Here is an 18,652-nt window from a genome sequence, read left to right on the forward strand (position 1 = left end):
TGGCCTTGAACGGGTGTCGCCTTCTACGTGAAGCAGTTCTCTCGTCGGAGAAAACATTGCATCCAGTGATTGTGGCAAAATCTTTGCGTTCTCGCGAGATCTTGTTCCGCGTGTGTGTTTCGCGTTTCCTATCGTGTGTTGTGTTCATGTGTTGAGCTGTGGTTTCTACAATGAACCCAGTAAATGACTTAGTGTGTAATTTGTTGCAGACACCATTTTCCAGATGGACGGATGAAGACAAAAAAGACGTTTTAAATTGTGGGGGGACCCACTGACATTCTTCAAATATCAGTTAAGCGAAAGAACAAAAAGGCAGGGAAATCGTACAACATTAAATTTAAAAGTTCCTGGTTTGTCGACTTTCCTTGGTTGTGTAGTAGTCGTTATTTGCAATCGTTGTTCTGCTGGCTTTGTTTACTGTTAGTAACAAATACAATGTGTGGAATAAAGAAGGGTATAACGATTTTGTCAATATAACGCGTTCTCTGCATAAGCGCAATGATTCGATGGAACATTTAAAGTGTAAATTACAATTCAAAGTTTTTGAAAAAAACAGGAATACCATAGCAGATGCCCTTCAAGAAAATAGTAGGCTTTTAAATGTACGGTTCAATGAAAATGTAAGATTAAATAGGCTTTTCTTACAATTAATAGTTGACGCAACGCTGTATTTATGTAAACAAGAACTTGCGTTCAGGGGTCACGACGAAAGCGTGTCTTCGCTTAATCGTGGGAATTTCAAGGAACTTGTTGCATTATTAATATCGAGAAGTTCGTTAGAAATACAGAACCATTACAAAACGAACTTCTTCACCTGTTATTTTAGGCACGAGCCGCTACTGCTCCTACCTCCCCAGCTACTTTTTTATAGCGCTGTGGAGATGACATAACATTGTTCACTACAGTGCAGTGGCAACATCATCGCCTTGTAATCAAGTGGTCCCGGGTTCAATACACAGTTGAGGCACATGGTTCGGATCCCACTTTAAACTGTAGGTCCAGTCCCAATTAGCCATACTGTGCACAAAGTGGACTTAAAACAAGAAATAAATCAGACATAATATTGTTATCCGGGAATCCTTTATTTTCGATTTCATACGACCATCGGTGGATTATTGAGATGGTTAATGCTGCTGGAAAACTAAGAACGAATTGTCATTACTTTAAAGTTAATAGTAATAGCAGCAGCACCCCCCCCCTACTTTGGCACTTAAAATTAACCCAGGGGACACTTTGTCCAGCCTTCAAAAATCTTGCTCCTTGAAATCCGGTTTTAACTCCATTTAAGCTAATATTTAGCTCTTTTATGCACATTAGGTTTGGCAACACTGCCAATGGGAACATGACAGATTGATAATGATTTTGACCAGCAGAAAAGTCGAAACTTCCATTTGATTAGCTGCAACTTGAAGTTGAAGTTGTTGAGTTTTATTTCTCCATAACATATACATGGGATTCTGTAAATACTCACTCACCATATTTTTCAAACATCCTGTCTAGCTTAATCATAGACATAAAAAACGCTTCATACTCTTGGATAGACGTTCAGGTTTTTCTTTAGTATAACAGCATTCTTTAGTAGCAGCGTCCATTCCAACGATATTGAAATAAATGCACACATGGTGCGTAACTGTAACTGCTCACCTTAAAACGAAGTTGCTATTGTGTGAAAGATATTGGTGACCTTTGAAGATCAAGTAAAACCATGCGATGTATGTAATGCTGCAAAACCTGATACCAAAAAGAAAGAATACAATGATTGGAATGAAGTAACTAAGCCGTGGGGGAGAGCGCACATGGATTTTTTTCTATTTTCAAGGAAAAGTGTTGCTTTTCATTGTTGACGGATTTACTAAATGGCCAGAATGTGAAGTTGTATCATCTACATCATTCAAAGATGTAATTTCAAGATACAATCAGCCATACACCTTAGTAACTGAAAATGGTCCTCCCTTCCAATCTGCAGAATTCAAGAAATATTGTGAAGATCAAGGGATTGCCTTGATGCATTCACCAGCTTATCATCCGGCTAGTAATGAACAAACTGAGACACACTTTAAATTATTAAAAGTGCTCCGAGATGCAAATCATATGAAACTAGAAGAGATGACTTGAATAGTGCGTTGCTAGTTATGCTACGTAGTATTCAAATGGATCCAAACACCGTTCATTTGAAATCTCCTGCTGAGCTGATGTATGCATTTGAGCAGATACTGAAAGATGATATACATTGGTGGCAGGATGTTCATGATGAAAACAAACGTGAGGATACTCAAGGAGGTGTCAAAGTCTGGGTGAAACTTGCCAACCAAGATTCCAGTGGTGCATCATCCTTTGTTAAGGGTGTACGTAGTTGTCCGGAGAGCAGGAATGTACACTTGGTATATTGAAGATGATAAAGATGTTAAGTTCATGCATGGAAACCAAATAAAGTGCAGGAATATGAAACAAAATGAGAGAGGAAATCATCATAACAGTAATAAAATAGGTCATAAGAATAATGATGCATCTCCAGAAATCCACGAAAGGAAGATATTTATATCAGAATTATGTGTTTAAGGATTACGAGAGAGGAGACAATCATGAAGTGGTGGAAGAAGCTGCAAGAGGGAACATGGATTTGGATAGACGTGAAGCAGCAGTATCAAGCACATTAAGGAGAATTCGAAGGCAAAGAAAACCACCTGACAGATTAGATTTAAGTGATTATGGTAAAAAGAAGTCTATAAAAGTTGCAAGGGCAAAATTTTATCAACGTGGGGGAATGTTGTGTGTGACGCTGCATATAAGACCTTTGGAATTGTCAATATGTTTGTAGTAACAGATTGTGTTTTGTCTTTTAGACATTGAGTTTGTTATAAATTTTTAAGTGGCAGTTTGATGTTAAGTAAATAATGTTGGATTATGCGGTGCATATATTTTAAAATGAACTTGACATGCTGAGTGCAATTTGCGTGTGTTTGTATACACAACATTCCCAATATAGCAAAATGTTATAAAATTTTCCTCAATTTTACATTTTCCCGTATTTTAAGTTTATTCAGCCTGGTCCCTGAAAAAATGTAAAATCGAGGTTCCACTGTACTTGCTTTCTGTGTATTTATTTCTAGATCTTGTTATGAAGTATGAAACTTCAACCCTGATGAGCCTCGGTGAAAAATTTGATGCCAAAGCTCTCTAGTTTACCAAATGCAGTCCAGGGTGGACTGTGTAAAAGGAAGGTTGACATTTGGGTGTGTCTGAAAAGGGTTGTCCCTGACACACTGATATCATAATGACGAGCATTGCTCTTATTCTTTAATTTATGATGATAATTTGAGCAGTGGACTGAATGATAGCTGCTTTGTTTCTCTACAACTATCCTCATATGCAAGCTAGCCATGACAGTTGCTTGTTGCATCGCACACTCATATTCATTCAGATATTTTTCCAATCCTAGATGTCACAAAATAAAATTAGCATAGGCGCCGACTCCATGGGGCTTAGGGGGGCTCGAGCCCCCCAATGTTAATGATGTGGGGGCAGAGCCCCCCAAATAATTTTGCTTAAGAGGATCTAATGTATTATTTTTCTTCTCTTGTAAAGTTTACTCTGAATTGTGCCACATGAACTTAACTTTAAATACACATTGAAATGTTCTAGACCAGTGGTTTCCAACTTCAAAAGGTCCGAGGGCCAAAATTATATCCAGCAGTTGATTGGCGGGCTGCATTTTTTTTTTTTGGGGGGGGGAGGATTAAAAATTACAAAAATTGTAAGTACTGAACTTAAAATGTAGGACTCTCACATGACCTAAATTTCTAAAATGAAGCAATAAAAACAATGGAATCACAAATCAAAATTGTATAAATACAATTTATTTCACCAAAACCCAATACTTATGGATGAATTGAGAGAAATGAAAAACACACAATACCAATACAAATAAGAATCCTTCATACTAAGTGTTCGATGTGAAAATTGACGCCGATCTGCTTCTTTTATTAAAGTTGAAATGTCCACTTCAATTTCTGTATTTGAAAGTCTCAGAAGGTAAAGCAGTCGGCTTCTGTAGCGGTTCTTGATGAACTTCATTGAAGAAGAAACACTTTCACACGTGTATGTGCTACCGAACATCGATGTCATTCTTTGCCCGAAACTACGAAGGTTTTGAAAGCGTTAAGCGTTACTTTGAAAGATATTTGAAAAACTCTGGCCCCTTTTCTTGCCTAGTTTGAAGGAACAAACTTGCAAATCACACAATTCAAGTTGGAGAGAAGCTTCTTGTTCTTCTATGTTAACACGAAGAGGATTGCTAAATAGCTGGATGCTGCTTTTAAGTTCTTCAAAATATTTAAATCTGGAGTCAAACACATCTATTACTTCTTTAATATTTGCACTGAATTCAAAAAAGTCCAGTGTTTCTTCATCTTCTGCTAGCCGCCGACAGCGTTATTCCTCTCCCAAGTAACGTTGAAAATCTTCAGTTTATTACGAAACTCATTTATGTTTCCCATTAAATCTGACGGGCGAGTTCATTCCGCATAGCGAAGGGGTGGAATCTGTAATGCATAGTGTGTGAAGAGTACGTTACGTCACTTTTGATTCTTCTGATGATCATCATTGACTGCAAAATCAATTCTACCTGTGATATTGTCTTTCTTCACAGAGCTTCCGTTCCTTCAGTAAAAATAGACGGATTTTAATAAAAATACATGAAATTAATGTATTTTGCAAACTGGCAAACTGGCCAGTTGGAAACCCCTGTTCTAGACCATCAACTTTGGGGGGGCTGAGACCGCTAAACCATCAACTTGGGGGGGGGGCTATGACCGGAGACAACAAAACACATGACTTATTACTATATACTAAGTATATAATTATTATTTACTATTATACATATATTAATCGGAGACATAATGAATTTAGCCAACGACTTGTTAAAGACTGTTTGGGAATCCCCTAAAAGAATGCAAATAATTTAGGAATATTATTAATGTGAATGAGAAGGCTGGCCATTCTGGACTGCGACCACTTTGCCTTCGTCGGTGGACGTTGAGAGCCTCCAGTATGCGACAAAACTTAAGGAACTATGAAAACCTTCTCAATTATCTTGAGAAATTTTCTGAAGAAGATTCTACTGACGCAGCATTAAAATGTGCTGGATACCTGGAGACAATGCTTCACTTCAAGACATTTTTCTTTCTCTCCCTCTACTGCCATGTGATGGGTCAATAGAAGAGGTAAACTGTAAGATTCAGTCTCCACGCATTGGTGCTACAGAAGTGGAATCAAAACTAAAATACTTGACTGACATCTTTCAAGAAAAGCGAATATGTTTTGAGCAGTTCTCGCTGAATGCACAGAGGGCAAACCAAGCCTCGTTGATGAGCCAGAATTGCCCAGGCAACGTCACGTCCCTAAGAGACTTGAAAATCCTGATGCTACCAAACATCATAATTTCTACATTCCAAAATAGTATTATAAATCAATATACACTGATGTGTGTGACACAGCAAAATCATGTGTTAAACAAGGACATGAACCTACAGGACTATAAAAAGTAACAGCCGTAGACAAAGAATGCATCTCAGCTGTGAACCGTTACACAACAAACTTTCAGTAAACGCGAGAATTCTTTAGCCAAGATTTGGATGCCAATAGGCTCTCCTTACACATGCCCATGCTTGGTGATATCGCCAAACAGAAGAAAGTGGTTCTAACTACCATGCGTGACATAAGGAAGTTTCTTTTGGAAGACAGCACCCTCCAGGAGCCAAATTCATGATGGTCCTCCGCACTGTGCCAGTGACGACAGCCACAGCCGAAAGGTCATTCAGTGCTATTAGCCGACTAAAGACATATTTGAGATCTACAATGAGGCAGAAGATACTAAGCAGCTTAGCGGTACTCCACATACATCAAACTGTGCTTGATAATTTGGACCTGAGACCGCTCGTTAATGAGTTCATATAAAAATAACCCACTGCGTAGAGCAACTTTTACTTTATTTTTAAATCATGTTCATGTTTTTGTTGTGTATGTCACTTTATATCTTAGTGTACATGCTTATTGCAAAATTAAATTTAAAAAGTAAAATATTGTAGCAAGAACAAAAAAGTAAAACAATTTTCCTGCGATTTGTGTTAGCATTTATGTAAATAATTAAATAAAACTGTTAAATATTCGTTATTTTATGGGTTATTTGCAACCCATCACATGTCTGTTGCGGACATTAAAACACACCCATGTCCTCGCCGGGACTCTAACCCAAGACCTCCGGATCAAAGCAAGTTGAGTCGACCACCCCACATGCTCAGCTACCGAGGCCGGCATAAAACTGTTAGGTTGGCCTCTTAATGTAAATACATACTTTTGAATAAAAATGTTAATTGTTATCTAAAAAACAAATGAGCAGACACAAAAGACATAAAGAGACTTGGAAACATTTTCTAAACGTTTTTCATGTTACATTTCATTTGCATGAGGAATATAATAGCTGCTTAAAAACTGCTATACGAAGATGTAATTGTTATTTTTAAAAAAGGGAGGGAGTGAGTCATTCATTCATTTATTTCAGTGATCAGAGCACCCCCCAATAATTTTGACAAGTCGGTGCCCCTGAAAATTAGGAACATAACAGTTGGGCTGAAAAGTTCGTAGGCTAACATAGTAAAAAATATTTTTTTGACAAAATTCGATTTTATTATTCAATATAGTTGCCTTCGAGGGCGATACAATGATTATAGCGGTCATACAATTTTTCGATGCCATTTTTATAGTACGATTTCTCTTTAGCCTCAAAATAGGCCTCAGTTTCGGCGATTACCTCTTCATCAGTGCTAAATTTCTTTCCAGCGAGCATTCTTTTAAGGTCTGCAAACAGGAAAAAGTCACTGGGGGCCAGATCTGGAGAATATGAGGGATGGGGAAGCAATTCGTAGTCTAATTCATATAATTTTGCCATCGTTTTCATTGATTTGTGACACGGTGCATTGTCTTGATGAAACAGCACTTTTTTCTTCTTCAAATGGGGCCGTTTTTTCGTGATTTCATCCTTTAAACGCTCCAACAACGCTATGTAATAATCGCTGTTGATGGTCTGGCCCTTTTTGAGGTAATCGATGAATATAATACCATGCGCATCCCAGAATACTGATGCCATAACCTTGCCAGCCGACTGTTGCGTCTTTCCACGCTTTGGATTCGGTTCATCACGTGCAGTCCACTCGGCTGACTGTCGATTGGACTCTGGAGTGTAGTTATGGAGACATGTTTCATCCATTGTAATATATCGACGGAAAAATTCGTGTTTATTACGGTTGAATATCGCTAAACATTGCTCCGAATCATCAAAACGTTGTTGCTTTTCATCGATTGTGAGCACGCGCGGCACCCATTTTGCACACAGCTTTCGCATGTTCAAATATTCATGCACAATATGTCCAACACGTTCCTTTGATATTTTTAAAGTCTCAGCTATCTCGATCAACTTCACTTTACGATCATTTAAAATTATTTTGTGGACTTTTTTGATGTTTTCGTCGGTAACAGCCTCTTTGGAGCATCCACTGCGTGCATCGTCTTCGATGCTCATTTCGCCTCATTTAAATTTAGCAAACCACTTCTCAACGGTTGATTTTCCTGGTGCAGAGTCCGAATAATGTTTATGAAGCCAAGCCTTGGCTTCAACAGTATTTTTTTTCGCCAAAATGCAATGCTTTATTAACACACGAAATTCTTTTTTATCCATTTTTTCACAATAACAAAAGCTTCTTCACTCACAATGCTATATCTCACGAACTAATTATCCGGCAGCTGTGAAATTTATACACGTATCTTTTGAAGGTTAGTACTAAGTAAAAATCACATGGATTTAATTCTAGTAACACCATCTATGAGTTAGCCTACGAACTTTTCAGCCCAACTGTTATCTTAAGGTAAACAAGAAAATTTACAAACTTACTTTAAAAATCTGTCATAAAATATAGACTGCTTACCTGTGAGGTTTTGATATCAATTGTAAACACTGCCTTGTTGGGATTAAGTACAGTATTTGGGAAACAATTGTTAGCTGCAGCCCCACCAAAGCAATTCACAAATGACCAGGAATCACTGAGACTCAAAGGTTTGTGTCCAGACTCAGGTGTGCAGTTGAAGGAGCCGCGGGTATGCCCTGGTGCAAAACTGTAGCTATGCAATCCATTTCCTGAAAGAGATTGTATTCAATTTTTACTCTTCTAATACCACTACTAGTACATGCTACCAAGAACAACTTCCTCACTCCGGAAAAATCACCAACAGGTAATTTCTCTTCCATTTCACTTTCACAGACCTAGTCCCCATCACAGAATGCAAACATAACAATTAATGGGACATTCCACGAAAAGTGGTCCTACATCATGTAAATAAAATGGATTAATGTGGAAATTATTATTGTTTTAATTGCATTAAAATTAAGATGTTTGTGATTGCATATAATTTGCACATTTCACAACTAAAAGCTACTAGCATCACAGACAAACTATATGCTTCACAGACAAATGAAGTCAAAATTTCCTGCATTTTTAAACCGTCACACACGTTTGTTAATGCTTTTCATGCATTCAGCCTACGCTATCAAACAAGCTTTTTCCATTTGTTAGCAGACACCACAAAGTATTTCATAATTCTATGAAATCAGTTCATTATGAATATTTTAATCCAATCTCATGTCTAGAACCTTACATTTTGTGTGTCCCTACTGGTCAAATTTTCAACCCCTACCCTAATTCTGACACTGACAAAATGTTTTTGCAATATTTGTGTATTTTATTTAGATCTAAGTCGATCCTCTCATCAATTCCCACCAATATCAATCAAAACTGTTGCAATTACAATTTGTTCAAAATATTCATTAATATTAATATGTAAGTAAAAATAAAAAAGGGCACAAAAGCCCATGAGCGACGGGCCCTACTTTCAGACTGCCGGCCTCACTCCCACCTGCTGAGGTGCGAGATCATCCAACGAGTTACAGAGTGACGTGTGGTCAGCATGACAAACCCCCACTTGTTGTAGGTTCCCGTAACCAGGTTAATCTACTCATTTGTAGCTCCCCAATTTCCTCACGATGGTGGGTGGCCACCGGACCCACATCCAGGCCAAAAGATTACGATTCCCCCAGGAGACTCGAACCTGCATGCATTCTGTAGCTGAAGCGCTAAGCCTGATGCCTTAGACCGCATGGCCACGGTGCTGGACAATATGTAAGTATTCTACTAATAATATGCATACATTTCATTTTAGCACACTTATCTGCCAAATATACCTTAAATTATATCTTCACTGTGCTTTACACTAGCATTTTAATTTGTACGTGAGGTACCAATGTTACAGATTCTGTGTGACTGCAACTTTTAGGAAGCATATATTTACAGGGATTCATGTAACTGCCACAATTAGTTCCATAGTTTCGTTTTGAGATGAAAGTTTGGAAAATCAGTGTCATACATGTGTAAATATGGTACATATTATTGTTTCATTGGTATTATTTTACTTCGCTTTTTGTGCCACTTTTGGCTAATTTGCAAAGATGGGGATGAATGATGATGTGAAGAATGGATACTCACAAACATCCATGCCCAGGCCGGGGCATATTTTTGAGACTGAAACACAAGAATGTTGGATTTTTGTTGATTTTCCCATTTTCAAGTAAAAAAAATGTTGGAAGTTAGCAAAAAAGGCCACAATTCTCATTTTATGCCAAATTCAAATTATTTTGAGATTACAAATGATTGAAAAATGTGCATAGAACATGTTACTGCACATGCATAAGCACTTTTTTGGCAAGAGGTAATATTTTTTGGTGTTACCTACAAAAGTATCAAAGTCCCAATTCATTTGTTATTACATAGTATGGAAATTTATCTCTCGGCTTATGTTGGTCCCCCATTTCTACATTCAATAACAAATATTTTACTATCATTTAATACTTTCTTCAATGTTCACATTTCCACGACAAAAAATTTAGAACGAGGTACTTACAAGCAGTTACAAAATTTTGACAATGACTAGCTACAACAGAGCATTTTCAGCATGATGTCAACTCTCCTTCTTCCTAGTTTTAACTTGTTAAGCAATTTACCTCTCCTCCTAAATTCAATCCATTTAGTGAAGATTTTTTAATGTTTTAGACTCCCTGAGAACACGTAAGATGGTTCATGTAATGGGGCCAAAAATATCGAAATTTCGGGACAAGAACCACACATAAGCAACCACATAAAAACACTGCACACATGAGTAAAAGTAAAGTTACCCGTGCACATAGCACTGTGCCATGAAGGCACATTTAGAGGACGTAAGGTAGGGCCCCACACAGATTCTCGATCTCGGCCATTTTGGAGATGATGCAATCAGCACTATACTTGCCTCGTTCTTTGGATCCCCAGGCGGCATCAAAGCGTGCTGGTTTCCTTTGGAAATCTGATCCTCCCACCCTCTAGAACATTGCAATCCTGTGACGCGTGCAGGGTGAGCATGCTGTCAACAGGCTGGACGTTGCCAAGTCACTTCCTCCCCCAAGGCCTTCTCTTCGCCGCTTTTCACAACTCCACAACAAGAGAGCAGTGTGAGATGCGTATGCGAGTTCGTATTCTCGGGGATTGACAAAGTGTATTTTTTTTATCTAGTTTATTGTTATATCTTAGAAATATTATGGGAAAACAGAGTTTGTATCGACCGTGGGACACAACCGAAGTTCCAGATCATTCAACAAATCAAGATAATCCTCAACCAAGCACTTCTGGAGCACCGAACAGAAAAGTATTCAAAACCAAAACGTTGAACAAAGTCAGTTATTTGTGTGTAATGTGCACGAATATGTCGAAAAGAAAAAAGCTAGGAAAAGGAGCCATTGCAGAGACAGCCTTGAAATAAAAAGAGAAAATTTAACAAAGTGGACGAGTTTACTTGTGATTTCATTAGATGCGAGATTTACAAGTTCTATAGTAAAGGACAGTCACCGACAGTGAGTGAACTATTGAAACTTTTAAAAAGTGTGTCGGACTTCCCTTATGAAGAAACAACGCTTCGAGAACTAATAAAAAAACTTGGTTTACGGTTTGGTCGCTTAAGGAAAAAGAATGTAATAATGGAATCGGTGAGAATTGTTGCTTGGAGATACCGGTTATCTACGGAGACTACAGGAGCTGCGTTCAGAAGGTTGCAAACTCATTTACTTGGACGAGACTTGGTCCACATTAAATTCTCTTATTAGCCTAAACGTTATAAAATGTTATGCAAGATTGGACGAATCAGATGATTATTATGATGTATTTTCGGGTCACAGAAATAATGAAACACCATAATTAATTATATGAGACGATTTATTTATTTATGTCACATGCTTTGAGTGCAGCGCGTCGACTTCCTTCCGCCGCCCTCTTAAAGCATGGCAACAACGCGTTGCCTGGAGCTTTGTTGGGGTGGTCTTGCTAAGGAGGTCTTGGCTCATTAGAAGAGGGGCGGGCAGGGTACGATTCCAAAGGCAGCCGCCTGGGGAACCAATGAACGCGGCAACTATACAGTGCGGCCCCCAGGTACTCATTTGATTTGAGGCTGGGTGAGCTCCAGAGCCACTTTATGTGGTGCATCGATATCAAAATGGGATTATTTTCGGGAGAGGGGCATCGTAACGAACCGTAGGATCTCTTAATTATAATGTGCAACGAACTCCAACTCCCAGTCATTCAACCAGTCAGACAGCACTTAAGCACTTCCTGGTCATCAGCGGTATAAACATGTAAACAGGCAAAATCCAGAAAGAGGCTACAGGCCTGACTGACTCTGCATTCCTTGAGTAAATTTGATTGGAATAAATGTCTGGGAGCAGGGAGGTCAAGCTATCGATTGAAGTGGAGGAGGAGGAGGAGGAGGAGGAGGAGGAGGAGGAGGAGGAGGAGGGAGGGAGGGAGGGAGAGAGAGAGAGAGAGAGAGAGAGAGAGAGAGAGAGAGAGAGAAAATTGGAGGAGTTTGGGAAAAGATGGGTTGACACGAGTCACAAGAGTCAGGCTCATCGTACAGTCGCGAGCATAACCACTCACTGCAAATATTCAGCTGCAGTACAGAGACAGATATACCATGCTGACTCAATCAGTATGGGTTTAAATTCAAGAGTTGTGTATTGCCATTCAGTGTGTGTAAATTAGTACCTTTTGAGCCTTACCATCAGCTAGCGAGTAAGACTCTCCTCTGAGGATGAAGGAGATTAAGTGTACATCACCCTCCATAATGATAAAGATTCTTGGTTCGATCCCATGTTCTTGCGGAACGTTACGATATCATGCAATAACCTCGATATGAGAGCAATTTGCAAGAAAGCATAACTTTCCCATTCTTCAATAAAAGGCAGTCACATACATTTTTCTCTATAGCAATTAGAAATTTAACTTTCTTATCTTCTTACATGTGGTTATCTTCTCAATTTTAACGAAAAGCCGAATTCTGTATATAAAAAAAAAAGATCACTACTGAGAAAACATGATGGATGATAGCCAAATTTGTAGGAGCTGTCATTACTTAAAAATAAAAAAATGTTAAGTTTTTGACGTCAGTACTGTAAAATTACTGCAAAAAAATGCTGCTATGCCTTTTCGAATGTGTGGAAGAACTGAAGCATCAGGACCCAACAGATAAGTGTTAAAAAATGTGATTTTCTTGTGTCGACTATTTGGTCACATGTTTTACTTGGGTTTTAAAATCAGCTGGAATCTTTGACATCTATGTGTTAAGCACAGAATGGGTGAAGAATATGTGTTATTCATAGAGGCACATATTTTTGGTAAATAAAAAAGCAAAATTTCGGTACAAAAACGGAGTCAATTTCAGGTTCAAAAGCGGTAAATAAAATAAAATATCGGTGTTATAGCGGTGAAAAATTTGATCAAAAGTGGCATATAAAAAGACATTTTGGTTTTAAAATTGTGAATATAATCCTAAATTTGATTTAAAAGCTACACTTATTCCACTGAATTAACATTTCACTTCTAATAGCACATTTATGTAGTTATCAGAGTATTAAGTTTATTTCTGTGTAAAGGAGTCCATTTTTGCTTCTCCAATATTAACAGCAGAATTAATCAATTTTCCGGGAATTGCATAACTCTCAGGATAATTCAGACCTCAGAAGGTGTCACGTCGGTGAATAAACCCTAAATTTCGTGTTTAAAGAGTTAATTTCGCTTTTTGCAGTTCATTTTGCATTATTTCGTGACAAAACATGGTCACAAAAGGAATCTCACAGCTTTCAAAAATATGAAAAATTAACACTACAATGTTTTTTTTTTCACATTTCGTTTTTTCCTCAAAAGATCTAATTCTCAAATCGAAAAATTCGTTTTTGCTTTTGTTTTTTTGCACCTATTTAAAAATTGCTGCTGTGATTATTTGACATTTGTGCAAGTTCAGTCAGTCATTTACTCATCCTAAGACAGAGTTTGCATGATCCAGGGGCATGACACGTGTAGATTTTAGATTTTTTTTTTTTTCATAAAGTGTGGGGACAAGGCTGGAAAAATTCTGACCTTACATCACCCAACCTTGAAACTGAACCTAGGTCTTCTACATGGCAGTCACATCTTACAGGCTAGACTAGCTAGTTGCACACATGAGTTTTTGAGACATTTTTAGTATGATATTCAAGTCTGCTTTTATCTGTAACTGTAGAATCTGCAAATTTACTAATCAATGTCATGCCAAATTTATTCACTTTTTCATTATATGTGTGGAATTAATGCAAGCAAGTATTCCAATATTAAAAAACCTCATTTAAAATTACATGAATTTTCATGTTTTGTTTCATTGTAATTTACCTAACATATTCACAATCATACCAAAGAAATGATTATGGAGTTTCCCGTTAAGTGTACCTAAAAAATTCCTAACACGTTATGATCACCAGTTTTTTGGTGCTCGTAAACGGGAAGGTGCTGTGAACCAAGAAAATGCAAACCACTGCAGTAAATATGCCTCGATGGTATTGGTATAAGAAAATGTGTTATAATTTATGAGAAGTTTTCATTTATTTTGCACCAGTATTGAGTGAAAAATTTAATTTTGTGATCAAATGTGAGGTATTTTAACATTCTTATATAATTGTTGAATGTTTAAAGCAAAACTCTGGTAAATTGATACACATAATTACAGTGGTGTACATATGAATTACCGTATTTACTCATGTATAATGTGCACTTTTATCAAAAGTTTTTGCCCCAAAAAAGTGTGGTGCATATTATGCACGGAATAATTTTTTAATGTTTACGGAACCCTATCAAGTTATATATCGTTGTAAAGCTTGAATTCTGCAGTTTCTGAAAATGGCAACAGTACTCCATTCGAGATGGTGACACTAATGTGCAATGCGGTTGAAATAAACTCATCACAAAATGAAGGAACATTCTGATTTTTATGGTACTTTGTATGAAAAAAAAAGATAAAAAAGAAAATAATTAAAATGTATTACTGCCCAATATGACATATATGGAGTGTGTAAATGCCTTAATGGAAGAAATCTTGGACTGCTAACTGCTAGTTTGACTCTCCTGAATGTGCATCCTATAAATGTTTCGTTAGTCATAAAAAAAGTATATATTTTGAAGTTTTAAAGAGGAAATTAGCAAAACCACTTATAAAAGTTTAAAGGCCATGTGCCACAATTTTTCACTTTGTAATGTAATGTTCTCCTCTTGGTCCACATAGCAAAAGGTGACTCACTGAATAGGAATAATGTCATTGACTGTATAATGCGCATAGCAACAGTTTTACGACTTACAACTAAGAAAGCCATTTCTTGAACCTGGATTGTACTCTGCATTATGTACGAGATATAATTGTTTGTCACTTTCCCCTATCAAAAACCAGGGCGTGCATTATTCACGCGTAAGTACGGTAATACTAATCAATATTGTGAACAATATTTAAAGTAAAAAGTAAAGTTGTCCCCTGTTGTCACCATGCCGTGAAGATGTAAGGTGGTGTGGAGTTAGGGCCCCACACTTTCTTGATCACGGCCGAAGATGGGGGTGATCAGGTTCATGCCCCTGGCTGCCTTTACCCCAGAGTTTGCTCCAGGTACCCAATTTATACAATGCTGGGTGGATGCCGGAGCCGCTTGAACAGGTGGAAAAATCCTGGTTCAGATGCCCTAACGACTGAGCTACCGCAGCTACAATATTTCAGCATCAGTATTGCTTCAATGCTAACAAATTTATTTCATTTAATACCTCGAATACGGTCCATTGTAAATTTCTGTATTGGTGGAGTATCCGGATCTATCTCGCCCCGCAGAAGACGTGGATGAGTTAGCCGTGGAAAGCTTTGATTAAGCTCAAAGGATGATCTCTTCTCATTCCGAATGCCGAAGGCCTCAGCACGTCTGCTCTTTCCGCATCTGGGAACAAAGGAAAACACGAGATTAAATCAAAAACGGTTTCTCACTGTTTGCACATGTATACAAGCTAGACCTGTGTACATTAGGGATGGAAAAGATTAATTGTTATCAGCTGATATAATCATATCAGTGTAATGGTTAATAGTTTTTTTTGATTTGATATATTTTATTTTACTTCGAGTTTTGTGCCTCTTGGCTATTTGCAAAGATGGGTATGAATGATAAAATAGTGAAATTGATGAATGGACATTCACAAACAACCATGCCCGAGCAGGATTCGAACCCGGGACCCTAGGCATCGCAGCACGATATGCTAATCACTCAGCCACAGGGTCTGGCTAATGGTTAATAGTAAAAGCAGTAATCTGATATATGTATCCATAAATAGCCCATAATACAGTGTAAAATTCTGACATTTTGTTAATACTTATAAATATAATTCATATCTCCTACTTTTGTAAAATGAAAGCCTAACTACACAGATTGCATTTTCAGAGGTAAAACCATTGCCGTTCCTTAGTTATAAAAAATAAGAATGGCAACAGACCACCCATTAGAGTACTGTAACGAGTGTTTTTCACACAGACAATGCTAGATAGTGTACAGAATTGACAGCTCATTTGTTCAAGCGAATAATGCTCGAACGGGCAAAACGAGTGGTATACGCTCAAAGCCCAGCAGTACACGTATAACCATAATTTGTCTATGGTAGTGGGCTCTCAAATATGGATCGTGAAGTTAAGACACAGTGAAATTGAAACTTAAGTGAGAATAGCCATCATCTTCACGTTAAAATGTAGTTTAGTATATCTTACCAATACAGTGATATATGAAAATGGAATAGATAGCTATGAGCAGAAACTGGCAGGACATACACTTTGCATGTATATGTACACGATTATTGTCACATTAAAATGAGATTCTATTGTCTACGCTTGAGCGTGGGAGACTCGAACGAGTACAACCGAGCACAAGTGGTCCAATTCAGTACTCTACCACTCACATTCTTCAAGGAACATTTGCAATTTATTGGATCCATAGAATATCAATTCCTACAAGCAAAAATTTCAGTTGTGCTGAATATGCTAAACTGAAAAATATGCTTACAAATTCTTGTGATTTTTTTCTTTACATATTAAAATATCTTATCCAAATTAAGATGGAAACATGGTGATTTTAGGTAATCCAGAATATTCACGGAAACACGAAACTTCATGTAGAGAATCCAGAATATATTGCATTAAGATTGCACTGGACCTTGGCCTGTGGCAGCAAAGTCACATTCGAAAATTTCTCTCTTTTTCAAAAATAAATATGGTGTAACAAATTTGGAATTCCTTCTAAAGCATTCAAATGATTCTAAATGTGCTTTGCTTACATTGTTGCGCAGATAGATTTGTGATAGAAAAAACAGTGAATATGACAGAAAAAACTACAATACAAACCAAAGAGGAACGGTCGTATTGATTCTTAATGTAAAATCTGTGAAACATTGAGTGAATTAATTTCTATTAATTATTTTTTTTCAGTCCACTTCTTTAGATATCTTATTCGCAATTTTGAAGGTGTTGTTGATGCCACAGGATTCAGATGTCAGCTCATGTCAGGCAAATTAGAAGTGTGCCAAATGAGGTGTCATACAACAGCATGGACAAGAATTAGCATGTACAGCTTTAGGTCAAACTGCTCACCTGATGCGATCTAATGGTGAAGGGTAGCATGGTGTGCCTATTTTCTTATTGGAGCTCTTACTTGCTAACTTCCACTGCAGCGAATTCTGAAATGAGAGAAAATATGGAATCGTATCAAATACAGTTGAGACTGCTTTATACATAACTCAGTTTTGTGTAATTCTGTTTTATACATAAATAATGTCCCAGCATAATATAATTTTAAAACATGTTAATTAAACCTTATTTGTACGTAATGCATTTATACAAAATTTGGTGTTACATGTACTAATTTTCATAAAATACAATTGATTTGTACATAACCAAGGTACAACAATGTCACAGAAGTATACATTCTTGACGTTACAAAAACACAAATACGAAACTGGATAAGCAGGCAGGTGGTGGTCGGTCTTGAGTTGCAAGAAAGGTGAGTGCAGTGCAGCATTTTCACAGAGAAGTCAAGGTGAGGCGGTGCATGGCATGAAATCAAAGGAAATAGATTTGTCGCAGGTGTTCAGAATATGAGACGCATTTTCTTTTTGTATGTAATTGCAATACAATACAAAAGTACACAGTTAAAAGGATTCTGATAGCTGATGTTTGCCGTGTTCCGTAATAAAAACAGAACAGTGGTTCCTTCGAAGAACGTTTTCAGTTGCTACTGGTCAGCCATGGAGAACAGAAAGAGGAAAAGTTACATACTTGACCAGAAAGTAAAATTTACACGGGAAGTGGATGCTAACACAGGGTGGCCAATCTAGGAACATGATAAAATTCAAGTATAATTCCCGGTTGACAAGGGAAAGCCACATGCTAGAATGTACCAGAACAACTTTCTAATAGTCTGGAGGGGAGTAATGTTTGTGTATATACGAGTATATCGTCCTGTTTTTGTACCTTGTTACATTTGTACTTGGTGCAGAGTCTGAAGAAGACCTTGCTAAAGGTTGAAACGTTACGTTTATTATTTTCCTGTAGTTTACGGTTATTACAAGCATAAGAAAACAGTTTTTTCTTTGTGACGTTTCAGGAGAACACACGCTCCTTTCATCAGACATTTATTTTCATTTTGACTAAAGATACAGTTATAACAATGGTTAGTAATTTTTAAACAAAAAGAATCTGTTATATAATGGATGTTGTCAATGTTACATTGTTGTAATATAGCAACTTAACTGTGAAAAAAGCAGTCTTTTTTTTTTTTTTAAATTATGAATCCTAAATATCATCAGGTAATTCAAATTCATCATTGTTTTCACAAAGTCTCTTGATGTTTTCTGTTACATTAAATTTTAAAGATGGTGGCTTACTCCATTTGTGAAAAAGAAAACTCCACACTGGATCTATGTTACCATTTTCATTATTTAATTTATTCCAGTGTTCTTCTGCAATGAACGAGGCTTCCCAGACATTCAACTCTGTGTTTCCCGTTAATCTTTTTAAAACCCTTCTCTTTTTAATCAAATGCTTCTCTTCGATGATATGAGTTGACAAACCTGTTCTTGGGTTTAGATTTATAATGTCCAAATCATGTTCGTGCCATCTTATTGCCATTTTCCTTGCTGTTTGTCCC

The 18,652-nt window shown here is 37.3% G+C and overlaps 1 protein-coding gene across 1 annotated transcript in view; it reads right to left on the reverse strand.

The window, feature by feature from the left end:
* Positions 1-18,652, reverse strand: part of Pask (PAS domain containing serine/threonine kinase) — a 90,390-nt gene that overhangs the window by 53,732 nt on the left and 18,006 nt on the right. The window contains exons 4-6 of the mRNA XM_083144424.1: positions 17,098-17,183; positions 15,240-15,406; positions 7,980-8,188 (exon numbers count right to left, since the gene is read on the reverse strand). Coding sequence (XP_083000550.1) covers positions 7,980-8,188; positions 15,240-15,255 — 225 coding nt within the window. The 5' untranslated portion in view covers positions 15,256-15,406; positions 17,098-17,183. The remainder of the gene's footprint in view (positions 1-7,979; positions 8,189-15,239; positions 15,407-17,097; positions 17,184-18,652) is intronic.

Source organism: Lepisma saccharinum, chromosome 23 (genome assembly GCF_977018435.1).
Source record: "Lepisma saccharinum chromosome 23, izLepSacc3.1, whole genome shotgun sequence".
Classification (NCBI taxonomy): Eukaryota; Metazoa; Arthropoda; class Insecta; order Zygentoma; family Lepismatidae; genus Lepisma; species Lepisma saccharinum.